Source organism: Heptranchias perlo, chromosome 4 (assembly GCF_035084215.1).
Source record: "Heptranchias perlo isolate sHepPer1 chromosome 4, sHepPer1.hap1, whole genome shotgun sequence".
Taxonomy (NCBI): domain Eukaryota; kingdom Metazoa; phylum Chordata; class Chondrichthyes; order Hexanchiformes; family Hexanchidae; genus Heptranchias; species Heptranchias perlo.
The window spans coordinates 103,272,527-103,300,267 of NC_090328.1; the positions used below are offsets into that span (position 1 = coordinate 103,272,527).

At 42.9% G+C, this 27,741-nt stretch overlaps 1 protein-coding gene across 5 annotated transcripts in view; it reads left to right on the plus strand.

Moving 5' to 3' along the window:
• LOC137321167 (transmembrane protease serine 11B-like protein) overlaps positions 1–27,741 on the plus strand; it is a 119,443-nt gene that overhangs the window by 18,326 nt on the left and 73,376 nt on the right. For all 5 annotated transcript variants that reach the window (XM_067983420.1, XM_067983421.1, XM_067983423.1 and 2 more), the window contains exons 2-4: positions 6,536–6,682; positions 7,671–7,795; positions 21,161–21,228. In XM_067983420.1, coding sequence (XP_067839521.1) covers positions 6,580–6,682; positions 7,671–7,795; positions 21,161–21,228 — 296 coding nt within the window. In that variant the 5' untranslated portion in view covers positions 6,536–6,579. The remainder of the gene's footprint in view (positions 1–6,535; positions 6,683–7,670; positions 7,796–21,160; positions 21,229–27,741) is intronic.

Consider the following 27,741-nt stretch of genomic DNA (forward strand, 5'->3'; position numbering starts at 1 on the left):
AAACTCAATCAAGTTAGTTAAACACGATTTGCCTTGAACAAATCCATGCTGGCTTTCCTTAAGTAATCCACACTTGTCCAAGTGACTATTAATTTTGTCCCAACTTATCGTTTCTAAAAGCTTCCCCACCACTGACGTTAAACTGACTGGCCTGTATTTGCCGGGTTTATCCTTACACCCTTTTTTGAACAAGGGTGTAACATTTGCAATTCTCCAGTCCTCTGGCACAACCCCCGTATCTAAGGAGGATTGGAAGATTATACCAACACTTCTGCAATTTCCACCCTTACTCCCCTCAGCAACCTCGGATGCATCCCATCCGGACCGGGTGACTTATTTACTTTAAGTACAGCCAGCCTTTCTAGCACCCACTCTTTATCAATTTTTAGCCCATCCACTATCTCAACTACCTCCCCCTTTACTGTGACTCTGGCAACATCTTCTTCCTTTTAAAGACAAATGCAAAATATTCATTTAGTACCTCAGCCGTGCCCTCTGCCTCCATCTCCTCTTTGGTCCCTAATCGGCCCCACCCTTCCTCTTACTAGCCGATAACTATTTGTATGCCTATCGAAGACTTTTGGATTCCCTTTTATGTTAGCCGCCAGTCTATTCTCATACTCTCTCTTTGCCCCTCCTTTTTTCTTTTTCACTTCTCCTCTGTACTTTCTATATTCAGCCTGGTTCTCATTTGCATTATCAACCTGACATCTGAAATACACCTCCTTTTTCTGCTTCATCTTATTCTCTATCTCTTTCGTCTTCCAGGGAGCTCTGACTTTGCATGCCCTATCTTTTTCCCTCGTGGGAATGTACCTAGACTGTACCCAAACCATCTTCTCTTTAAAGGCTGCCCATTGTTTGATTACAGTTTTGCCTGCCAATCTTTGATTCCAATTTACCCGGGCCAGGTCCGTTCTCAACCCAGTGAAATTGGCCCTCCTCCAATTAAGTATTCTTACTCTAGATTGCTCCTTGTCTTTTTCTATAACTAATCTAAACCTTATGATACTATGATCACTGTTCCCTAAATGTTCCCCCACTGACATTTGCTCCACTTGACACACCTCATTCCCCAGAACCAGGTCCAGCAATGTCTCCTTCCTCGTTGGGCCGGAAATGTACTGTTCAAGACAGATACAAAATATTTGAAAGCATCTCTGCACTTCCTTATTCCTTATGTCCCATTATAATTTCTTCTGTCAATGTCTCTAAGGGACCCACATTTACTTTTGCTAATCTCTTCCTTTTTACATAATTGTAGAAGTTCTTACAATCTGTTTTTATATTTCTTGCTAATTTACTCTCATATTCAATTTTCTTCCTCTTGAAGTGAATGGGTGACCACCAGGAAGAGTAAGAGGTGCAGGCAGGTAGTGCAGGGGTCCCTTGTGGCCATCCCCCTCTCAAACAGATATGCCACTTTGGATGCTGTTGTGGGGGATGACTTATCAGGGGAAGGCAGCAGCAGCCAACTTCCTGGCACCACGGGTAGCTCTGCTGCACAGGCTGGGAGGAAAAAGAGTGAAAGAGCTATAGTGATAGGGGACTCAATTGTAAGGGGAATAGACAGGCGTTTCTGCGGCCGCAACCGAGACTCCAGGATGGTGTGTTGCCTCCCTGGTGCAAGGATCAAGGACATCTCGGAGCGGCTACAGAACATTTTGGAGGGGGAGGGCGAACAGCCAGCTGTCGTGGTGCACATAGGCACCAACGATTTAGGTAAAAAAGGGGATGAGGTCCTAAAAGCAGAATATAGGGAGTTAGGAGGTAAATTAAAAAATAGAACTTCAAAGGTAGTAATCTCAGGATTGCTGCCAGTGCCACGTGCTAGTCAGAGTAGAAATAGGAGGATATTTCAAATGAATACGTGGCTAGAGGAATGGTGCAAGGGGGAGGGATTCAAATTCCTGGGACACTGGAAACGGTTCTGGGGGAGGTGGGACCACTACAAACCGGACGGTCTGCACCTGGGCAGGGCCGGGACCGCTGTCCTAGGAGGAGTGTTTGCTAGTGCTGTTGGGGAGGGTTTAAACTAAAGTGGCAGGGGGTTGGGAACCTGAGCAGGGAGAGAGAGGAAAGCGTAACAGGAAGGGACAGAAGGTATGGAGTAATAGGTAAAGTGTTAAAAAAGGAAAAAGCAGGAACTAAGCGTCACAAAACAGATTTGAAAGTTCTTTATCTGAATGCACGTAGCATTCGTAACAAAATGGACGAGTTAACGGCACAAATAACTACGTATGGGTATGATCTTGTGGCCATTACAGAAACATGGCTGCAGGGTGACAACGACTGGGAATTAAATATGCCAGGGTATTTAACAATCAGGAAGGACAGGCAGGAAGGAAGGGGAGGTGGGGTGGCTATGTTAATAAAGGAAGGAATCACTGTAATACAGATAAATGATATTGGGACAAAGCATCAAGATAATGAAACAGTTTGGGTGGAGATAAGGAATAATAAGGGGAAAAAAACATTAGTGGGCGTAGTATATAGGCCTCCTAATAGTTGCAACTCTGCTGGAAGAAGTATTAATCAGGAAATAGTCGGGGCATGTAATAAGGGAACAGCTATAATTATGGGGGATTTTAATTATCATATTAACTGGACAAATCAAATTGGGCAGAGCAGCCTTGAGGACGAGTTCATTGAGTGCATCAGGGATGGATTTCTTGAGCAGTATGTAACTGATCCTACAAGGGGGCAGGCAACCTTGGACCTGGTCCTGTGTAATGAGTCAGGATTAATTAATAATGTCCTAGTTAAGGATCCCCTTGGAACGAGCGACCACAACATGGTTGAATTCCATATCCAATTCGAGGGTGAGAAGGTTGATTCTCAAACAAGCGTACTGAGCTTGAATAAAGGAGACTATGATGGTATGAGAGCGGAATTGATTAAAGTGGACTGGGAAAATAGATTAAAGGGTAAGACGGTACATGAGCAGTGGTGTTCATTTAGGGAGTTATTTTACAACTTTCAAAATAAATATATTCCACTGAGGAAAAAAGGGTGTAAAAGAAATGACAGCCATCCGTGGCTAAGTAAAGAAATCAAGGATAGTATCCGACTAAAAACAAGGACATATAAGGTAGCCAAACTTAGTGGGAGGATAGAAGATTGGGAATTCTTCAAAAGACAGCAAAAAGTAACTGAAGGATTGATTAAGAAAGGGAAGTTAGATTATGAAAAGAAATTAGCAAAAAATATAAAAACAGATAGCAAGAGTTTCTATAGTTATATAAAAAGAAAAAGGGTGGCTAAGGCAAACGTAGGTCCCTTAGAGGATGAGACCGGGAAATTAATTGTGGGAAACATGGAGATGGCAAAAATGCTGAACAAATATTTTGTTTCAGTCTTTACAGTAGAGGACACTAAGAATATCCCAACACTGGACAAACAGGGGACTCTACGGGGGGAAGAGCTAAATACGATTAAAATCACTCAGGAGATGGTACTCAGTAAAATAATGGGACTCAAAGCGGATAAATCCCCTGGACCTGATGGCTTCCATCCTAGGGTCTTGAGGGAAGTGGCAGTAGGGATTGTGGATGCTTTGGTGATAGTTTTCCAAAATTCCCTGGACTCAGGAGAGGTCCCGGCAGATTGGAAAACTGCTAATGTAACACCGTTATTTAAAAAGGGTAGTAGGCAGAAGGCTGGAAATTATAGGCCAGTTAGCTTAACATCTGTGGTGGGTAAAATTTTGGAGTCTATTATTAAGGAGACAGTAACGGAACATTTAGATAAGCATAATTTAATAGGACAAAGTCAGCATGGCTTTATGAAGGGGAAGTCATGTCTGACAAATTTGCTTGAGTTCTTTGAGGATATAACGTACAGGGTGGATAAAGGGGAACCAGTGGACATAGTGTATTTAGACTTCCAGAAGGCATTCGACAAGGTGCCACATAAAAGATTATTACTTAAGATAAAAAATCACGGGATTGGGGGTAACATTCTGGCATGGGTGGAGGATTGGTTATCGAACAGGAAGCAGAGAGTTGGGATAAATGGTTCATTTTCGGACTGGCAACCAGTAACCAGTGGTGTTCCACAGGGGTCGGTGCTGGGTCCCCAACTCTTTACAATCTATATTAACGATTTGGAGGAGGGGACCGAGTGCAACATATCAAAATTTGCAGATGATACAAAGATGGGAGGGAAAGTAGAGAGTGAGGAGGACATAAAAAACCTGCAGGGGGATATAGACAGGCTGGGTGAGTGGGCGGAGATTTGGCAGATGCAATATAATATTGGAAAATGTGAGGTTATGCACTTTGGCAGGAAAAATCAGAGAGCAAGTTATTTTCTTAATGGCGAGAGACTGGAAAGTACTGCAGTACAAAGGGATCTGGGGGTCCTAGTGCAAGAAAATCAAAAAGTTGGTATGCAGGTGCAGCAGGTGATCAAGAAAGCCAACGGAATGTTGGCTTTTATTGCTAGGGGGATAGAATATAAAAACAGGGAGGTATTGCTGCAGTTATATAGGGTATTGGTAAGACCACACCTGGAATACTGCATACAGTTTTGGTGTCCATACTTAAGAAAAGACATACTTGCTCTCGAGGCAGTACAAAGAAGGTTCACTCGGTTAATCCCGGGGATGAGGGGGCGGACATATGAGGAGAGGTTGAGTAGATTGGGACTCTACTCATTGGAGTTCAGAAGAATGAGAGGCGATCTTATTGAAACATATAAGATTGTGAAGGGGCTTGATCGGGTGGATGCAGTAAGGATGTTCCCAAAGATGGGTGAAACTAGAACTAGGGGGCATAATCTTAGAATAAGGGGCTGCTCTTTCAAAACTGAGATGAGGAGAAACTTCTTCACTCAGAGGGTGGTCGGTCTGTGGAATTTGCTGCCCCAGGAAGCTGTGGAAGCTACATCATTAGATAAATTTAAAACAGAAATAGACAGTTTTCTAGAAGTAAAGGGAATTAGGGGTTATGGGGAGCGGGCAGGAAATTGGACATGAAGCTGAGTTCGGATCGGTCAATGCCCTGTGGGTGGCGGAGAGGGCCCAGGGGCTGTGTGGCCGGGTCCTGCTCCTACTTCTTGTGTTCTTTAGATTTGTGGTTGGGATCAGATCAGCCATGATCTTATTGAATGGCGGAGCAGGCTCGAGGGGCCGATTGGCCTACTCCTGCTCCAATTTCTTATGTTCTTATGTTCTTATGTTGATCAATTTCTTGGTTATCCTTTGCTGATTTCTAAAACCCTCCCAATCCTCAGACTTACTACTCTTTTTGGCAACATTGTAAGCCTCTTTTAATCTAATGCTATCCTGTACACATTTGACTGAGCTTATCTGCCACTTCCTGATCATCCATAGGATTTTTAACCAACTAATCTTTTAAAGTAGCCGTCGGGTCTCCTGCACTCCATTTACTTCTTACACAGCTAAGAACTTTCTTCTAGATTAAATGCGTTAGTGCTCCATGTTAAGCTTTGTACTGAGTGTGCTTAATCAATCCCCTATTACCTTAGGTGTCAGCCATGGCTCAGTGGTAGCACTCTTACCTCCGAGTTAGAAGGTTGTGGGTTCAAGTCCCACTCCAGAGACTTGAGCATAAAATCTAGGCTAACACTCCAGTACAGTATTAAGAGAACACTGTCTGATGTGCCATCTTACAAATGTAGACATTAGACCATGGCCCCTTCTGCCCTCTCAGATGGGTGTAAATGTTCCCATGGCAGTATTTCAAAGAAAAGCAGGGGAGTTCTTGCAGTATTTATCCTTCAACCAACATCACTAAAAATAGATTATTTGGTCATTATCACATTGCTGATTGTGGGACCTTGCTACATGCAAATTGACTGCTGCATTTCCTATATTACAATAGCAGCTACACTTCAAAAGTACTTCATTGGCTGTAAAGTGCTTTAGGAAGTCATGTGACTGTAAAAGGTGCTATATAAATGCACGTTTTTCTTGCGTTCTTTACCCCATCACTTAAAGTACCCTAAAATAATTCAACTTGTCTTCTCTTGTTACATTTTCTAGTTTCCAATTAATTCTCCCCAAAGTTTACTTTTCTAAAGTCACACAGTTAGTAATATTATTGTTGCTATTAGCTTTAATAAGGTGTTCATCAAACTACACAATGATTACTGGATCTAAGTGTTCACCCACTTTCAGGTATTAATGAGTTCTGGTGGGCTGTGGAATATTAAATCTAATTTTGCATGCACCCCAGTACCCTGCTAACATTCTATGGTAAGGAACAGTCCATTTGTTAGCTTTTATGTAAAGGTTTTGTACTTTCACCCCTCCACTCCAGTCACCTCTGATCTGTCCCCATTATCTCAATCAACCAGATTATCACAAGCCTCACTTATTTGCCCTCTTTCTGTCTGCTTGCCCTGATCTGTGCTGGATGGCACTTATCAGTGATTAATTTATGGTACTTATTCATTTCTACTCAGACTACTACCAGAAAATTTTCAGGGAAAAAAGCCCATCAATTTCGTAAGTTTTATCCTAATCTGACAAAAAGAAAAACAAGCTAAATGTATCTTTTTTTCTTCACAGAGAAACTGAAGGTTGTAAATATTTAAAAACTCTAGTTATTGAAAATGAAAATTTCCAAAGGAATCGTGATCACTCTTGTGGTTATTTTCGTTATTGTGGTCCTTGTTATAGTTGCAGCTTTGCTTTTAGCATTCCTTCTGCCAAGAGGTAAGAACCAAGTCTACCAGTCAATTATTGGTTAATGTATCAGCCAACTGACGATTTGAAATTTATCGGGAATCTCCAAAGATATTAACGCATGTTACACCAGTCAACATTTACTTTATTAATTCAAATCCCAAATTCGCAATCCTGGATATAAACCATAATCTCTATATTTTCCTGACTTGAGTTTCCCTCCATTAGAACTGTAACTGATTGATAGATAGATAAGTAAACAGATAACTAGGTATGTAGATTATAGATAGATAAACAGATAAATAGGTATGTAGATTATAGATTGATATATAGATAGATAGATGGATAGATAGATAAACAGGTAAGTAGATGATAGATAAAAAGAAAAGTAAATAGATAGATAAGTAAGGAAATAAATAAGTAGGTAAGTAGATGATAGAGAGAGAGATCAATAAATAGATAGATAGATAGATGACAGGTAATTAATTAGATTAATAGATAAGTAAATGATTGGAAGATAGAGAGATAGATAGAAAGATATACAGATAGATAGATGCTTGAGAGGTAAGCAAATAGATCGATAGGTAAGTTAATAGAAAAGTAGGTAAGTTGATGATATATAGATAGATAGATAGATAGATAATAGGTAATTAAATAGATAGATAAGTAAGTAAATAGATAAATAGTAAAGGAGATGATAGAGAGATAGATAGATAAATGATAGATAGATAGATAGATAAATAAGTAAATAGATAGATAGTTAAGTAAATAGATAGATAAATGGATAAATGGATGGACAGATAAGTAAATATACAAAAGAAGGAAGGGAGGGAGGGATTTTTGAGCAGCTGATTCCCCATTTGTACCCATTATTTGACTTAAATTACAATCTTCTTTCTGGTCCTTACAGAGGACTTCTTATTGTTAATGTTACCAGGCCCGTGTATTTTGCTAATTTATGGCTCAGCTTTACACTACAATACAACAACTGCAATAACTTCTGTATCTTTTCTTTCAGCTTCCAGTTCGAGTGACGTTTACTACAATGGAAATTTCAGAATATTAAACGTTCCTTACAATGCTAACTTGGCAACAAGAAATTCAGCCGCGTTCTCTACATTAGCGAATATAATTGAGACACATGTAAGAGTTTATTTGCTCCTTTGAAAGCCATTTAGATGATTCTCCTCCAAACATTACATTTATTATATATTTTCTTCTAATTTTCCCTTTGATTTTCTCTCCTCTGTCCTTGCCCTGTGATCCTACCGTGTCCCCAAGCACCATGGGGCATTTTACAATGTTAAAGGCGCTATATAAATGCGAGTTGTTGTTGTTTCTCTCTTTTTCTCCATCTTTCAGACACTTTCCATCTGTAATTTTCCTGCTCATCTCCAACTCCCTTTGCCACTTCCCTTGGCCTCCTCTCTCTGCTGCATACCTCTCACTCTCTTTGTAAGTCTGGGAAGCCTGGGGCTGCAAGGGAGCAGGACTGAGTATAGAAGAGGTGAACCCAGTTGGCAGGGTGCATCAGCACGGGGCATGACCAGGAAGTCTGCAGTGTCATAATGACAAGATGTGAAGCAACACAGGGCCAGAGAGAGGAACAGAACACTGGAAAGCACAGCATAAAGACACAGAGCGGAGTAGGGAGCCAGAGAGTGGAGCAATACAGCAATGCAAGTTTGAGCAAGGATTGTTTCTTGTCGCCTGGCAATTGGGAGTGGCAAAGACTGGGGTAAGGGGCGTTAGTATGGCTAAGGCTGGCAATGGAAATCTTCCTGAGGCTGAGATCAAGGGGACAAGCAGGCACCATGCTGAGGCTGCTACTCTGAGGAATTATTTCATTAAATAATTACATCTGGGAGCAGAGAGGCGGTAAAGGATATGTCTGAGGTTTTCAATTATCTGTGAAGGTCATAATGGCAATAATGGGGAAGGGCGGGGGGCTTGAAACCTTCCTTGGATGCCAAAACATGTTGGTAGCTGCCCTGCCCAGCCATAGGGCTGTGGATGCTGAGTCGTTGAATATGTTCAAGGCTGAGATCGATAGATTTTTGGATTCTAGGGTAATCAAGGGATATGGGGATCGGGCAGGAAAGTGTAGTTAAGGTTGAAGATCAGCCATGATCTTATTGAATGGCGGAGCAGGCTCGAGGGGCCATATGGCTTATTCCTGCTCCTATTTCTTATGTTCTTATGTTATGCCCGTTCTCATTGGTTTGGGCTTTGTGAGATGCCTTAACTGATTGGTGGTTAGATCTGTCAATTAAACAACAGAAAAATCAGATGCCAGAAAAATGATACATCAGATGCTAAGTACAGATGTGCATTTTGGACTTCTGATAACAAACATATCAATAATTATTATAGATATAGATCTGTCATACACCATAACCTGGTGCAGTCGTAATGCAGGAAAGTGACGTAAGATCTCAGACACTGTGGGGGCGATTTTAAACCCCAAGAACGGGTGGGCTGGGGGCGGGTGGGAGTTGAAAAATAGTTGTTTTTTTGGGTCACGACCGCAAAATTTTCGGATTTTGCATTCCCATTGGGAAGCCTGTACTTTTCCGCGCTGACGTTAAACCCAGAAATAAAGCCGGGTTGCGGTCGTAACCCGAGAAACAATTGTTTTCAACTCCCACGCGCCTCCAACCCACCCATTCTTGGGGTTTAAAATCACCCCCTGTGTTTTTATTTTTTTTTAAATGGGCCTGTCCATCTGATGCTTTACTGTGATCTGATGGTTGAAGCCAATAATAAACATTTAATGGAATCTGATTGGTCATTGAGGAAAAACTCCACATCATGATTTCAAGAACATGTTTTTAGCCTGGAAAAATGGGTGGGTTGGGAGCGGGGGCAGTAACAGCTGCAAAAATCTAAAACCCGCCTCCAACCCGCCCATTTCCGGTTTTCAGGGGGGCAGGACGAGGGGCGGGTGACCAACCCGCTCTTAGGAGGCAGTTCGGGCATTAAAAGCTTTAAAGGAGGCTGTGGGCCTCCATTTTCAAAGCTTTTTCGATTTTAGCCCCTGGGGGTCGGGATTCCCGGGCCTTCTCCTTCACACCACGTGAGAGGAGGCGAGAAGGCCCTAAATTGCAGGTAAATGCCTTTATAGCACTGCTTCCCCCGGGCCCAAAAAGCTTAAACGTCAAAATCGTAAGGACGTCTGGGAAACCCGTACTTCCAGGTTTCCCGACAGGAATTCCACCCCTCCCCACCCCCAGGCTAAAATCATGCCCCAAGTGTCATTTATCTATTGTTTTACTCAGATATGTGCCCAATTTAATAATCAGCCTTGGCTCTGTGGTAGCACTCTCGCCTCTGAGTCAGAAGATTGTGGGTTTAAGCCCTACTCTAGGGCTTGAGCACTTAATCTGGGTTGAGAGAGTACTGCATTGCTGGAGGTGCTGTATCTCAAAAAGAAACATAGAAGCATAGAAAATTTAAAGCACAGAAGGAGGCCATTTGGTCCATAGAGATTGTGCCGGTCAAAATAGAGCTATCCAGCCTAATCCCACTTTCCAGCAGTTGGTCCGTAGCCTTTTAGGTTATGGCACTTCAAGTGCATATTCAAGTACTTTTTAAATGTGATGAGGGTTTCTGCCTCTATCACCCTTTCAGATAGTGAGTTCCAGACCCCGACTGCCCTCAGCTCCCCTCTAATCCTTCTATCAATTATTTTAAATCTATGACCCCTGGTTATTGACCTCTCTGCTAAGGGAAATAGGTCCTTCCTGTCCACTCTATCTATGCCCCTCATAATTTTATACACCTCAATTAAATCACCCCTCAGCCTCCTCCAGTGCCTTTCCACCATCTACAAGGCACAAGTCAGGAGTGTGATGGAATACTCTCCACTTGCCTGGATGAGTGCAGCTCCAATAACACTCAAGAAGCTCGACACCATCCAGGACAAAGCAGCCCGCTTGATTGGCACCCCATCCACCACCCTAAACATTCACTCCCTTCACCACTGGCACACAGTGGCTGCAGTGTGTACCATCCACAGGAAGCACTGCAGTAACTCGCCAAGGCTTCTTCGACAGCACCTCCCAAACCCGCGACTTCTACCACCTAGAAGGACAAGGGCAGCAGACACATGGGAACACCACCACCTGCACGTTCCCCTCCAAGTCACACATCATCCCGACTTGGAAATATTTCGCCGTTCCTTCATCACCGCTGGGTCAAAATCCTGGAACTCCCTTCCTAACAGCCCTGTGGGAGAACCGTCACCACACGGACTGCAGCGATTCAAGAAGGCGGCTCACCACCACCTTCTCAAGGGCAATTAGGGATGGGCAATAAATGCCGGCCTCGCCAGCGACGCCTACATCCCATGAATGAATAAAAAAAACTCTCTGGGTGAAAAAATTTTTCCTCAGCTCCCCTCTAATCCTTCTATCAATTACTTTAAATCTATGACCCCTGGATATTGACCTCTCTGCTAAGGGAAATAGGTCCTTCCTGTCCACTCTATGCCCCTCATAATTTTATAAACCTCAATTAAATCACCCCTCAGCCTCCTCTGTTCCAAAGAGAACAACCCCAGCCTATTCAATCTATCCTCATTGCTGAAATTCTCCAGTCCTGGCAACATCCTTGTAAATTTCCTCTGCACTCTCTCTAGTGCAATCACATTTTTCCTGTAATGTGGTGACCAGAACTGTACCCAATACTCAAGCTGTGGCCTAACTAGTGTTTTATAAAGTTCGAGCATAACCTCCCTGCTCTTATATTCTATGCCTCGGCTAATAAAGGAAAGTATCCCGTATACCTTCTTAACCACCTTATCTACCTGTCATGCTACCCTCACAGATCTGTGGACATGCACTCCAAGGTCCCTCTCTTTCTCTACACCACTCAGCATTCTCCCATTTATTGTTTATTCCCTTGCCTTGTTTGACCTCCCCAAATGCATTACCTCACACTTCTCTGGATTGAATTCCATTTCCTACTTTTTTGCCCACCTGACCAGTCCATTAATATCTTTCTGCAGTCTACAGCTTTCCTCCTCACTATCAACCACATAGCAATTTTTGTATCATCTGCAAACTTTTTAATCATGCCCCCTACATTTAAGTCTAAATCATTAATATATACCACAAAAAGCAAGTGACCTAGTAGTGAGCCCTGTGGAACCCCACTGGAAACAGCCTTGCAGTCACAAAAACACCCGTCGGCCATTACCCTTTGCTTCCTGCCACTGAGCTAATTTTGGATCCAATTGCAATTTTCCCTTGGATCCCATGGGCTTTTACTTCTTTGACCAGTCTGCCATGTGGGACCTTGAGAAAAGCCTTGCTAAAATCCATGTAGACTACATCAAATGCATTACCCTCATCGTCCCTCCTTGTCACCTCCTCGAAAAATTTAATCAAGTTAGTCAGACACGACCTGCCCTTGACAAATCCATGTTGACTGTCCTTGATTAATCCATGCCTTTCTATTGTCCCTCAGAATTGATTCCAATAATTTGCCCAACACTGAGGTTAGGCTGACTGGCCTGTAATTACTCGGTCTATCCTTATCTCCCTTTTTAAACAACGGTACAATGTTAGCAGTCCTCCAATCCTGTGGCACCACGCCTGTATCCAATGAAGATTGGAAAATGATGGTCAGAGCCTCCGCTATTTCCTCCCTTGCTTATTTTAACGGCCCGGAATACATTCATCCGGGCCTGGCGATTTATCTACTTTCAAAGATGCTAATCCCCTTAATACTTCCTCTCTCACTATGTTTATCCCATCCAATATTTCACACTCCTCCTCCTTAACTACAATGTCTGCTTCGTCCCTCTCTTGTGTGAAGACAGACGCAAAGTATTCATTAAGAACCATACCAACATTTTCTGCCTCCACACATGGGTTACCTTTTTGGTCTCTAATAGGCCCTACTCTTTCCTTAGTTATCCTCTTGCTCTTTATGTATTTATAAAACATTTTTGGGTTTTTCTTAATTTTACTTGCCAGAATTTTTTCAAGCCCTCTCTTTGCTTTCCTAATTTCCTTTTTAATTTCACCCCTGCAATTTCTATACTCCTCTAGGCTTTCTGTAGTATTGCGCTCTCGGTGTCAGATATAAGCATTCCTTTTTTGCCTTATCCTACCCTTTATGTTCCTTATCATCCAGGGGGCTCTTGATTTGACAGTCCCACCCTTTTTTTTGTTGGAACATGTTTGTTCTGAACCTCACTATCTTTCCCTTGAATGCCTCCCACTGCTCTAACACTAATTTACTTCCAAGTCGCTGTTTCCAGTCCACTTCTCAGCTTAGTCAAATTGGCCTTTCCCCAATTTAGAACTTTTACTCCTGTTCTATTTTTGTCCTTTTCCCTAACTATGTTAAATCTAACTGAGTTATGATCACTACCAGCAAAATGCTCTCCCATTGATACTCCTTCCACCTGCCCAGCTTCATTCCCTAAAACTAAATCCAGATTCCCCCCCCCCTATTGTTGGGCTTGCTACATACTGGCTAAAAAAGTTCTCCTGAATGCAATTTAAGAGTTCTGCACCCTCTATACCCTTCACACTGTTTGTATCCCAGTTAATATTTGGGTAGTTGAAATCCCCTACTATTACTGCCCTATTGTTTTCACACTTCTCAGAAACTTGCCTACATATTTGCTCTTCTATCTCCTTCTGACTGTTTGGGGGTCTATTGTACACTCCCAGCAATGCGCCTGCCCCTTTTTTGTTCTTTAGCTCAACCCATATGGCCTCATTTGATGATCCTTCTAACATTGATGACAGAAGACAGAGGGTGGTTGTAGAGGGTTGTTTTTCAAACTGGAGGCCTGTGACCAGCGGTGTGCCTCAGGGATCGGTGCTGGGTCCGCTGTTATTTGTTATTTATATTAATGATTTGGATGAGAATTTAGGAGGCATGGTTAGTAAGTTTGCAGATGACACCAAGATTGGTGGCATTGTGGACAGTGAAGAAGGTTATCTAGGATTGCAACGGGATCTTGATAAATTGGGCCAGTGGGCCGATGAATGGCAGATGGAGTTTAATTTAGATAAATGTGAGGTGATGCATTTTGGTTGATCGAATTGGGCCAGGACCTACTCCGTTAATGGTAGGGCGTTGGGGAGAGTTATAGAACAAAGAGATCTAGGAGTACAGGTTCATAGCTCCTTGAAGGTGGAGTCACAGGTGGATAGGGTGGTGAAGAAGGCATTCAGCATGCTTGGTTTCATTGGTCAGAACATTGAATACAGGAGTTGGGATGTCTTGTTGAAGTTGTACAAGACATTAGTAAGGCCACACTTGGAATACTGTGTACAGTTCTGGTCACCCTATTATAGAAAGGATATTATTAAACTAGAAAGAGTGCAGAAAAGATTTACTAGGATGCTACCGGGACTTGATGGCTTGACTTATAGGGAAAGGTTGGATAGACTGAGACTTTTTTCCCTGGAGAGTAGGAGGTTTCGGGGTGATCTTATAGAAGTCTATAAAATAATGAGGGGCATAGATAAGGTAGATAGTCAAAATCTTTTCCCAAAGGTAGGGGAGTCTATAACGAGGGGGCACAGATTTAAGATGAGAGGGGAGAGATACAAAAGGGTCCAGAGGGGCAATTTTTTCACTCAAAGGATGGTGAGTGTCTGGAACGAGCTGCCAGAGGCAGTAGTGGAGGCGGGTACAATTTTGTCTTTTAAAAAGCATTTGGACAGTTACATGGGTAAGATGGGTATAGAGGGATATGGGCCAAGCACAGGCAATTGGGTCTAGCTTAGTGGTATAAACTGGGCGACATGGACATGTTGGGCCGAAGGGCCTGTTTTCATGTTGTAAACTTCTGTGATTCTATGATTCTATATCATCCCTCCTCACAGCGTAATTGTTTCTTTAACCAATATTGCCACCCCCCCCTCCTTTTTTATCCCCCTCTCGATCTCGTCTGAAAACCCTGTAACCTGGAACGTTGAGCTGCCATTCCTGCCCCTCTTTAAGCCATGTTTCATTAATAGCTAAGATAATACTTCAACGTGTCTGTCTGTGCCCTGAGCTCATCTGCCTTATTCACTAGACTCCTTGCATTGAGATATTTACCGTTAAGCACTGCCAAACTCCTTTGTTGTCTATTTTCTAACCTTTGCTTCCTCTGCCTTTCAAACTCACTTACTAATTTTCTGCCTTCCATTTCCAGCTCTGCTTCTCTCCCTTCTGATTCTACACTCAGGTTCCCATCTCCCTGTCAAGCTAGTTTAAACCCACCCCAACAGCACTAGTAAACCTCTTTGCAAGGATATTGGTCCCGGCCCTGTTAAGGTGCAACCTGTCTGGCTTGTACAGGCCCCACCTCCCCCAGAACCGGCCCCAGGAATCTAAAGCCCTCTCTCCCGCACCATCTCTCCAGCCACGCATTCATCTGCACTATCCTTCTATTTCTAAACTCACTAACACGTGGCACCGGGAGTAATCCGGAGTTTACTACCTTTGAGGTCCCGCTTATTAATTTCTTTCCTAGCTCCTTAAAATCTGCCTGCAGGACCTCATCCCTCTTTCTACCTATGCCATTGGTACTGATATGGACCGCTACCTCTGACTGTTCACCCTCCCCGCGCACCCCGCACCCCCCCCCCACCAAGAATCTTCTGCAGTCGCTCAGTGACATTCTTGACCCTGGCACTAGGGAGGCAACGTACCATCCTGGAATCATGCCTGCGGCTGCAGAAATGCCTGTCTGTTCCCCTAACTATCAAATCCCCTATCACTATTGCTCTCCTGACCTTTCTCCACCATCCCATACAGCTAAGCCACCCATGGTGCTGTGGACTTGGCTCTGGCTGCACTCCCCAGAGGAACCCTCTCCCTCTGCAATATTCAGTAGGTTAGAGAGTGAGATGTCCTCACGGGACTCCTGCACCACATGCCTGGTCCTCCTTGTCTGTCTGGCGGTCACCCAGTCCCTCTCTGCCTGCAATCTCTTATGTAAGGAATCTTACAACACCAGGTTATAGTCCAACAAATTTATTTTAAAATCACAAGCTTTCGGAGATTATCTCCTTCGTCAGATGATTGAATGAAAAGGTTCTCAAATCGCATATCTTATACGATGTTGGGACAGCATCACACCAATCAAAAGGTGTCGTTGTTATTCAAACAGGCCAGTCACGGAGAACAGAACGTCCCAGTACACTCGATATACATTGTGTCTTTTACACAGGCAAGCAGAAAGAAACTTAAAATGGCAGAGAGAGAGAGAGAATTTTAAAAAACATAAATTTTTTCCCCCTTTTTGCTGGTGGGGTTACGTGTAGCGTGACATGAACCCAAGATCCCGGTTGAGGCCGTCCTCATGGGTGCGGAACTTGGCTATCAAATTCTGCTCGACGATTTTGCGTTGTCGTGTGTCTCGAAGGCCGCCTTGGAGAACGCTTACCCGAAGATCGGTGGCTGAATGTCCTTGACTGCTAAAGTGTTCCCCGACTGGGAGGGAACCCTCCTGTTTGGCGATTGTTGCGCGGTGTCCGTTCATCCGTTGTCGCAGCGTCTGCATGGTCTCGCCAATGTACCATGCACGTAACCTCCGAAAGCTTGTGATTTTAAAATAAATTTGTTGGACTATAACCTGGTGTTGTAAGATTCCTTACATTTGTCCACCCCAGTCCATCACCGGCATCTCCACATCATGCAATCTCTTAAGCTGTGGTGTAGCCACCTCCTGAAACGTGCTATCCACGAAACTCTCAGCCTCACGGATGCACTGTAGTGACGCCAGCTGTTCCTCATGCTTCGAAACTCGGAGCTCGAGCTCCTCCAGCTGTTGACACTTCCTGCCCCTATGGTTGTCCAGGACACGGGAGGCGTCCTGGAGTTCCCACATGGCACAGGCCGTGCACTCAACGGGTCTGAGCTGCCCTGCCATGCCTCTATTTATTAGATTATTAAATGAGGCATTAATCCCAGGCCTTCTCAGGTGGATGCAAAATATCCCATGGCATTATTTGAAGAAAAGCAAGTGAGTTCCACTGGTGTCCAAGCCAACATTTATCCCTCAACCAAAAGCAGATTAACTGGTCATTTATCTCATTACTGTTTGTGGGGCCTTACTTTCTGCCACATTTGCCTGCAACTCAACTGTGCCTAGATTCAAAAGTAATTTATTGGGTATGAAGCACTTTTGGGTCAACATCAGTGTCATGTCCCCCACCCCATAACACATTGTGCTGCTTATTGCAAAGTTTGAGGCCACTCCCTCGCTCCAGGAAATAGCAATCTCCCTGTCCAGCCCCTCAGCTGCTAACAAAACAATTTTTTAAAAAGTCAACATTACACGGTACGAGAACATAACAAACTGATTTTATGTGGTTGATTTTATCAGGAACTAACCCACATCAGGGTGATATCATGTGTCTCCAGAGAGCTTTAAAAAAACACCCTTAAATGGCAGTTCATTTTTCATGTGGTATGCAAATTGGGTGTTTGACCGGGAGATACAGGAAATCACTCACAATGGCAAGCAGACTATTGTATGCAGTCACTCGATAGCAGCTTCCTCCTAGTCCCAAGATATTATGGCCAATTTTCCTCTACCGGTGCTCTCCAGGTGTACTTTGGGTGCAGTGCTGTGGAAGTGCATTGCGTTTGGACCTTCACTTCAGCGCCTAAACACTGGGCCTAATGTAAATATAATGGGCTTACACCAGGTGTCCTATTGGATGCAGGCAAACAGAGATGTGTAAGTTTGGACACTTCTAAGGCCTTAAAGGCAGCAGCACATTGAAGGGGAAGGTACAATTGAAGCCCCCATGAAACGAATAGAGTGATTCATGAGTGTCCATGAATCATAGAATAATAGAATCATAGAATGGTTACAGCACAGAAGGAAACCATTTGGCCCATCGAGCCCGAGCCGGCTCTTTGTAAGAGCGATCCAGTTAGTCCCATTCGCCCACCCTTTCCCCGTTGCCCTGTATATTTTCCCTTCATGTATTTATCCAATTCTTTTTTGAAAGCCACGATTGAATCTGCATCCACCACCCTTTCAGGCAGCACATTCCAGATCATAACCACTCAGTGTGTAAAAAAATTTTTCCTCATGTCATCTTTGGTTCTTTTGCCAATCACCTTAAATATCAAGTTCTTGACCCTTCTGCCAATGGAAACAGTTTCTCTTTATTTACTTTATCTAAACCCTTTATGATTTTGAACACTTCTATCAAATCTCCTCTTAACCTTCTCTGCTTTAAGGAGAACAACCCCAGCTTCTCCAAACTATCCATGTAACTGAAGTCCCTCATCCCTGGAACCATTCTAATAAATCTTTTCTGCACCCTCTCTAAGGCCTTCACATCCTTCCTAAAGTGCGGTGCCCAGAATTGAACACAATACTCCAGCTATGGCCAAACCAGTGCTTTATAAAGGTTCAACATAATTTTTTTGCTTTTATACTCTTTGCCTCTATTTATAAAGCCCAAGATCCCGTATGCTTTTTTAACTGCTTTCTCAACCTGTCCTGCCACCTTCAAAGATTTGGGCACATGTAGCCCCAGGTCTCTCTGTTCCTGCGCCCCCTTTAGAATTGTACCATTTAGTTTATATTGCCTCTCCTCATTCTACCTGCCAAAATGTATTACATCGCATTTCTTTGCGTTAAATTTTATCTGCCATGTGTCTGCCCATTCCACCAGCCTATCTATGTCCTCCTAAGTCTATCACTATTCTCCTCACTGTTTACTATACTTCCAAGTTTTGTTTTATCTGCAAATTTTGAAATTGTGCCCTGTACACCCAAGACCAAGTCATTAATATATATCAAAAAATGCAGTGGTCCCAATACCGACCCCTGGGGAAAATCACTATATACCTTCCTCCACTCCGAAAAAAACCATCCACCGCTACTCTTTGTTTCCAATCTCTTAGCCAATTTCGTTACCATGTTCCACTGCCCCTTTTATACCACGGGCTTCAATTTTGCTGACAAGCCTATTACGTGGCACTTTATCAAACACCTTTTGAAAGCCCATATACACAACATCAAACGCATTGCCCTCATCGATCCTCTCTGTTACCTCATCAAAAAGCTCAAGCAAGTTAGGAAAACATGATTTGCCTTTAACAAATCCGTGCTGGCTTTCCTTTATTCATCCACACTTGTCCAAGTGATTGTTAATTTTGTCCCAACTTACCGTTTCTAAAAGTTTCCGCACCACTGAGGTTAAACTGACTGGCCTGTAGTTGCTGGGTTTATCCTTACACCCTTTTTTGAACAAGGGTGTAACATTTGCAATTCTCCAGTCCTCTGGCACCACCCCCAAATCTAAGGAGGATTAGAAGATTATGGTCAGCACCTCTGCAATTTCCACCCTTACTTCCCTCAGCAACCTAGAATGCATCCCATCAAGATGGTGACTTATCTACTTTAAGAACAGCCAGCCTTTCTAGTACCACCTCTTTATCAATTTTTAGCCCATCCATTATCTCAAATACCTCCTCTTTTACTGTGGCTTTGGCAGCATCTTCTTCCTTGTTAAAGACAGATGCAAAGCATTCATTTATTACCTCAGCCATCCCCTCCGCCTTCACGCGTAGATCTCCTTTTTGGTCCCTAATCGGCCCCATCCCTCCTCTTAATACCCATTTACTATTTATATGCCTATAGAAGAATTTTGGATTCCCTTTTATGTTAGCCACCAGCCTGTTCTCATACTCTCCCTTTGCCCCTCTTATTTCCTTTTTCACTTCCCCTCTGTACATTCTATATTCAGCCTGGTTCTCACTTGTATTATCAACCTGACATTTGTCATACGCCCCCTTTTTCTGCCTAATCTTACTCTCTATCTCTTTCGTCATCCAGGGAGCTCTGGCTTTGGTTGCCCTACCTTACTCTCTCATGGGAATGTACCTAGATTGTACCTGAACCATCTCCTATTTAAAGGCCGCCCATTGTTCAATTACAGGTTTGCCTGCCAATCTTTGATTCCAATTTACCCGGGCCGGATTTATTCTGAACCCACTGAAATTGGCCCTCCTCCAATTAAGTATTTTTACTCTAGATTGCTCCTTGTCCTTTTCCATAATTAATCTAAACCTTATGATACTGTTCCCTAAATGTTCCCCCACTTCATTCCCCAGAACTAGATCCAGTAATGCCTCCTTCCTCGTTGTGCCAGGAACATATTGATCAAGAAAGTTCTCCTGAACGCACTTCAGAAAGTCCTCCCCCTCTTTGCCCTTTACACTATTACTATCCCAGTCTATATTAGGATAGTTGAAGTTCCCCCATTATCACTACTCTATAGTTCTTGCATCGCTTTATATTTGCTCCTCTATATCCTTCCCACTAGTTGGTGGCCTATAGAATACACCCAGTAATGTAATGGCACCTCTATTGTTTCTTAATTCTAACCAAATAGATTCTGTCATGGAAGAAGGAACTTTTTTACTGTCAGCTGCTGATGAATATTCATGTTGAAATCCATTTTAGCCAGCCAGAAATTGAAATTTGAATATCTGTTCTCTTCTCATTTATTTAAATATGTCATTGCCCTATGACTCTAGCGTATCCCCAAGCGCCATGGGGCATTTTACTGCATTAAAGGCATTATATAAATGCAAGTTGTTGTTGGAATAGAAGGAGTTTGACTTTATCAATGTTCCACTGCTACATTCACATATGCTAAATACAAGGGCATTCCAGAGTGATACTACCATTTTATTATGGGAGGGTGAACAATGCATTAAGCACACTCTTTTAGTACTAACAACACTACGGCAGCTTTAGGAACAGTTTCAGATGCTGAAAAATGAATTTGAAATCAATTTACCAACTTTTCAGCACATACTTGAGTTCATCAGTCTGTCCCTTTAACACAACTAGTACCTGAACGCCAACACAGGAAGCCAGACCCTGGGATATGACCAGTGGAAGTAGAGGAAATTTGGGCACAAGCTCAATTATGTCATTTGGTGTTAATTTGCATTTTATATAAACAGCTGCATCCTTTTCAGATGCAGTCGGGCGCAGACATGAAAAAGACATGAGGAGGTTGATATGCTGAATGGGCTAAACAGGAATAGCACACATTTTTCCTGCACATTGCTCTGGTACCATTTGCGAGCAGAGCCAAGAGAAATATATCGGAATGTGTTTTGCAGTGACAGAAAGGATAGGCTGAATGTCTCTCTATCTCTATCTCTCTATCTGTCTCTCTCTCTCTCTTTCAGAGAGTGCTGAGGCTGACAGAATTAACTGGAGTGAAGAACAATTGCCAAAACAATTTTAAAATTAAAAGAACTTAATAGTACCATTTTTATTGCTTAAATATGCTTTTGAAAGAGCAATATAACATGCAACTCCTTTAGAAATCACAAGATATGCGTAAATATTTTAACCTAAGAGTATAAATGTTGAATGACCTAAGGTATTAAAAAGATATTTTCTGAGAAGCCCACCCTTCAGTTAGTATTAGTGTATTAGAAACCATTCCTACACTCACAAAGTACTGGAAAATGTGAAAGTTATTTTCTTTCCATTGGTTACAGATAGAAAACGTGTATTCAAGCTCAAACTTGTCCACGCAATTCAACAATTTACAAGTTGTAGAATTCAGGTACGTCCCTTGCAATTTTCCTATCTAATACTTGTAAAGTAGTAACAAAGTTGAAACTTTGACAGATTACATGATTCTACTTTCAGGACTTGATTTGCAAAGGTCATTTGCTGTTCCCAACCACTACAGTTATTTTGCATGCAACGATACAGCTACAAACTGTGACTCCATAATCTTTTGAAATCTGTAAAGGCTAATCAGGAACAGCGAAGAGAGTATAGGAAGGGAATTATATCTCTCTCAAAGTAGTACTGTAAAGTGACTGGTTTAGTTAAATTCTTGGTTTCTTTAAATAATTCAGAACGTAGGAAAGACTATCCTTAGTAGAAGGAAGAGGGCAAGGAATTTAGTAACTAAAACTGGACAAATAGGCATTGTCTAGTCCCCGCAAATTTTATAGACAATCTAAAATTAAGGGAGTTACCAATCACTTTTGGTGAGTAATCGGGGGAAATTTTAACCTAACCCGCCCGGCGGGAAACAAACGAGATCAGGTCAAATGTCAGTTTTACACCCCACCTAATTTTACTCACCTTTGAAGTCAATGAAAAGTAAAATCAGGAGTGATGTTCAACCTGATCCCATCAGTTTTCCACCAGGCCGATTAGGTTATCATTTCCCCCAATGAATCAGAGGGCAGTAATGCTTCCTGCATCCATGATTCATAGTTATTTATTCATGAGTGGCTCTGTGGATTTATTCAGTGGCACAATATGAGCTCTTTAAAGTGTAACACAAAATATAGTTATGTGCAAGTACATTTTTTAGTAAATTTATCTTATAATCCAACAAGCTTCAAGATGGGTGACATCAGTAGCTGTTAACCTTCAGAGTGTTTGACCCAGCAGTTGCTAACTTATTAACGGTGAAACTTAACAAAAGTTTAGAACAAAAAAAGGCCAATCAGCCTATCAGGTCTGCTCTTTCCAATGGACCATGTGCAATATGAATTGCCATGAACTTGCCCTAATCTCCTAAGAGGAACCAAAAAACCAGGAATAATTCTACCCTTTCCCTGAAGGCAATATCATTCAGCTTGGTCTGTTGAATTCTATGTCTGACATTCTTAAAATGTATTGTATAAATCTCAGCCTCCTCCCGATACCCCCACCATCACAGAAGCCAGTCTTCAGCCAATTCGATTCACTCCACGTGCTATCAAGAAATGGCTGAGTGCACTGGATACATCAAAGGCTATGGGCCCCAACAACATCCCAGCTGTAGTGCTGAAGACTTGTGCTCCAGAACTAGCCACGCCTCTAGCCAAACTGTTCCAGTACAGCTACAACACTGGCATCTATCTGAGAATGTGGAAAATTGCCCAGGTATGTCCTGTCCACAAAAAGCAGGACAAATCCAATCCGGCCAATTACCACCCCATCAGTCTATTCTCAATCGTCAGCAAAGTGATGGAAGGTGTCGTTGACAGTGCTATCAAGCGGCACTTACTCACCAATAACCTGTTCACCGATGCTCAGTTTGGGTTCTGCCAGGACCATTCGGCTCCAGACCTCATTACAGCCTTGGTCCAAATATGGACAAAAGAGCTGAATTCCAGAGGTGAGGTGAGAGTGACTGCCCTTGACATCAGGGCAGCATTTGACCGAGTGTGGCACCAAGGAGCCCTTGTAAAATTGAAGTCAATGGGAATCAGGGGGAAAACTCTCCAGTGGCTGGAGTCATACCTAGCACAAAGGAAGATGGTAGTGGTTGTTGAAGGCCAATCATCTCAGCACCAGGACATTGCTGCAGGAGTTCCTCAGGGCAGTGTCCTAGGCCCAACCATCTTCAGCTGCTTCATCAATGACCTTCCCTCCATCATAAGGTCAGAAATGGGGATGTTCACTGATGAGTGCACAGTGTTCAGTTCCATTCGCAACCCCTCAGATAATGAAGCTGTCCATGCCCGCATGCATCAAGACCTGGACAACACCCAGGCTTGGGCTGATAAGTGGCAAGTAATATTCACGCCAGACAAGTGCCAGGCAATGACCATCTCCAACAAGAGAGAGTCTAACCACCTCCCCTTGACATTCAATGGCATTACCATCACCGAATCCCCCACTATCAACATCCTGGGGTCACCATTGACCAGAAACTTAACTGGACCAGCCACATAATACTGTGGCTATAAGAGCAGGTCAGAGGCTGGGTATTCTGCGGCAAGTGACTCACCTCCTGACTTCCCAAAGCCTTTCCACCATTTACAAGGCACAAGTCAGGAGTGTGATGGCATACTCTCCTTTTGCCTGGATGGGTGCAGCTCCAACAACACTCAAGAAGCTCGACACCATCTAGGACAAAGCAGCTCACTTGAATGACACCCCATTCACCACCCTAAACATTCACTCCCTTCACCACCGGCGAATCAAGGCTGCAGTGTGTACCATCTACAGGATGCACTGCAGTAACTCGCCAAGGCTTCTTCGACAGCACCTCCCAAACCCGTGACCTCTACACCTAGAAGGACAAGGGCAGCAGGCACATGGGAACAAGAACAAGACCACCTGCATGTTCCCCTACAAGTCACACACCATCCCGACTTGGAAATATATCACCGTTCCTTCATCGTCGCTGGGTCAAAATCTTGGAACTCCCTACCTAATAGAACTGTGGGAGAACCTTCACCAAACGGACTGCAGCAGTTCAAGAAGACGGCTCACCACCACCTTCTCAAGGGCAATTAGGGATGGGCAATAAATGCTGGCCTTGTCAGAGACGCCCACTTCCATGAACGAATAAAAAAAATATTTGAAACGTTAAATGTCTGCAAAATGGATACCCATCAGACTGCTGTCCTAGGAGGAGTGTTTGCTAGTGCTGTTGGGGAGGGTTTAAACTAAAGTGGCAGGGGGTTGGGAACCTGAGCAGGGAGAGAGAGGAAAGCGTAACAGGAAGGGACAGAAGGTATGGAGTAATAGGTAAAGTGTTAAAAAAGGAAAAAGCAGGAACTAAGCGTCACAAAACAGATTTGAAAGTTCTTTATCTGAATGCACGTAGCATTCGTAATAAAATGGACGAGTTAACGGCACAAATAACTACGTATGGGTATGATCTTGTGGCCATTACAGAAACATGGCTGCAGGGTGACGACGACTGGGAATTAAATATGCCAGGGTATTTAACAATCAGGAAGGACAGGCAGGAAGGAAGGGGAGGTGGGGTGGCTATGTTAATAAAGGAAGGAATCACTGTAATACAGAGAAATTATATTGGGACAAAGCATCAAGATAATGAAACAGTTTGGGTGGAGATAAGGAATAATAAGGGAAAAAAAACATTAGTGGGCGTAGTATATAGGCCTCCTAATAGTTGCAACTCTGCTGGAAGAAGTATTAATCAGGAGATAGTCGGGGCATGTAATAAGGGAACAGCCATAATTATGGGGGATTTTAATTATCATATTAACTGGACAAATCAAATTGGGCAGAGCAGCCTTGAGGACGAGTTCATTGAGTGCATCAGGGATGGATTTCTTGAGCAGTATGTAACTGATCCTACAAGGGGGCAGGCAACCTTGGACCTGGTCCTGTGTAATGAGTCAGGATTAATTAATAATGTCCTAGTTAAGGATCCCCTTGGAACGAGCGACCACAACATGGTTGAATTCCATATCCAATTAGAGGGTGAGAAGGTTGATTCTCAAACAAGCGTACTGAGCTTGAATAAAGGAGACTATGATGGTATGAGAGCGGAATTGATTAAAGTGGACTGGGAAAATAGATTAAAGGGTAAGACGGTACATGAGCAGTGGTGTTCATTTAGGGAGTTATTTTACAACTTTCAAAATAAATATATTCCACTGAGGAAAAAAGGGTGTAAAAGAAATGACAGCCACCCGTGGCTAAGTAAAGAAATCAAGGATAGTATCCGACTAAAAACAAGGACACATAAGGTAGCCAAACTTAGTGGGAGGATAGAAGATTGGGAATTCTTCAAAAGACAGCAAAAAGTAACTAAAGGATTGATTAAGAAAGGGAAGTTAGATTATGAAAAGAAATTAGCAAAAAATATAAAAACAGATAGCAAGAGTTTCTATAGTTATATAAAAAGAAAAAGGGTGGCTAAGGCAAACATAGGTCCCTTAGAGGATGAGACCGGGAAATTAATGGTGGGAAACATGGAGATGGCAAAAATGCTGAACAAATATTTTGTTTCAGTCTTTACAGTAGAGGACACTAAGAATATCCCAACACTGGACAAACAGGGGACTCTCGGGGGGGAGGAGCTAAATACAATTAAAATCACTCAGGAGATGGTACTCAGTAAAATAATGGGACTCAAGGCGGATAAATCCCCTGGACCTGATGGCTTCCATCCTAGGGTCTTGAGGGAAGTGGCAGTAGGGATTGTGGATGCTTTGGTGATAGTTTTCCAAAATTCCCTGGACTCAGGAGAGGTCCCGGCAGATTGGAAAACTGCTAATGTAACACCGTTATTTAAAAAGGGTAGTAGGCAGAAGGCTGGAAATTATAGGCCAGTTAGCTTAACATCTGTGGTGGGTAAAATTTTGGAGTCTATTATTAAGGAGACAGTAACGGAACATTTAGATAAGCATAATTTAATAGGACAAAGTCAGCATGGCTTTATGAAGGGGAAGTCATGTCTGACAAATTTGCTTGAGTTCTTCGAGGATATAACGTATAGGGTGGATAAAGGGGAACCAGTGGACATAGTGTATTTAGACTTCCAGAAGGCATTCGACAAGGTGCCACATAAAAGATTATTACTTAAGATAAAAAATCACGGGATTGGGGGTAATATTCTGGCATGGGTGGAGGATTGGTTATCGAACAGGAAGCAGAGAGTTGGGATAAATGGTTCATTTTCGGACTGGCAACCAGTAACCAGTGGTGTTCCACAGGGGTCGGTGCTGGGTCCCCAACTCTTTACAATCTATATTAACGATTTGGAGGAGGGGACCGAGTGCAACATATCAAAATTTGCAGATGATACAAAGATGGGAGGGAAAGTAGAGAGTGAGGAGGACATAAAAAACCTGCAAGGGGATATAGACAGGCTGGGTGAGTGGGCGGAGATTTGGCAGATGCAATATAATATTGGAAAATGTGAGGTTATGCACTTTGGCAGGAAAAATCAGAGAGCAAGTTATTTTCTTAATGGCGAGAGACTGGAAAGTACTGCAGTACAAAGGGATCTGGGGGTCCTAGTGCAAGAAAATCAAAAAGTTGGTATGCAGGTGCAGCAGGTGATCAAGAAAGCCAACGGAATGTTGGCTTTTATTGCTAGGGGGATAGAATATAAAAACAAGGAGGTATTGCTGCAGTTATATAAGGTATTGGTGAGACCGCACCTTGAATACTGCATACAGTTTTGGTCTCCATACTTAAGAAAAGACATACTTGCTCTCGAGGCAGTACAAAGAAGGTTCACTCGGTTAATCCCGGGGATGAGGGGGCGGACATATGAGGAGAGGTTGAGTAGATTGGGACTCTACTCATTGGAGTTCAGAAGAATGAGAGGCGATCTTATTGAAACATATAAGATTGTGAAGGGTCTTGATCGGGTGGATGCAGTAAGGATGTTCCCAAGGATGGGTGAAACTAGAACTAGGGGGCATAATCTTAGAATAAGGGGCTGCTCTTTCAAAACTGAGATGAGGAGAAACTTCTTCACTCAGAGGGTGGTCGGTCTGTGGAATTTGCTGCCCCAGGAAGCTGTGGAAGCTACATCATTAGATAAATTTAAAACAGAAATAGACAGTTTCCTAGAAGTAAAGGGAATTAGGGGTTATGGGGAGCGGGCAGGAAATTGGACATGAAGCTGAGTTCGGATCGGTCAATGCCCTGTGGGTGGCGGAGAGGGCCCAGGGGCTATGTGGCCGGGTCCTGCTCCGACTTCTTGTGTTCTTTAGATTTGTGGTTGGGATCAGATCAGCCATGATCTTATTGAATGGCGGAGCAGGCTCGAGGGGCCGATTGGCCTACTCCTGCTCCAATTTCTTATGTTCTTATGTTCTTATGTTCTTCGAACCAACCTATTTGACATGCAAGTCCAGAGTCAATAATAAATAAAGCCTTAAATATCTAAAGGCTTGTTGGTCGACGTTGGAGCCCCAAGGAATGGGTGTGGCCTTGTTCTACTTCATCAGAGCAATTTTCACTGCTGTTTAAGGTAACTTTTAGACTCCATGTGGTAAGGTTCGGAATATTGTTTCACCCATGTACAATTATCTCACTGCATGATAAATATGATATTTGAACTTTTGTGGGCTCATTTAATCTCCGTGGTTTACTAAGTATTGCACTGTTAGTATTTTTCTGTTTTTCTGTGTGATTATAATTCTTGTAAATAAATTTAATTACTAGTTTTAGTCTGAATGGCATCATCTGACAGAGTAGTGTTTTCAAAGTGCACAGAAATGCGTGTAAATCCCAAAGTGCGACTGACATACCTTCAAACTTTATGGAGTTGTACTTTAATCTACCATAGATACTGAAAGGCTGATTCCCCTGGCTGGAGAGTCTGGAACTATGGGGCATAGTATCAGGA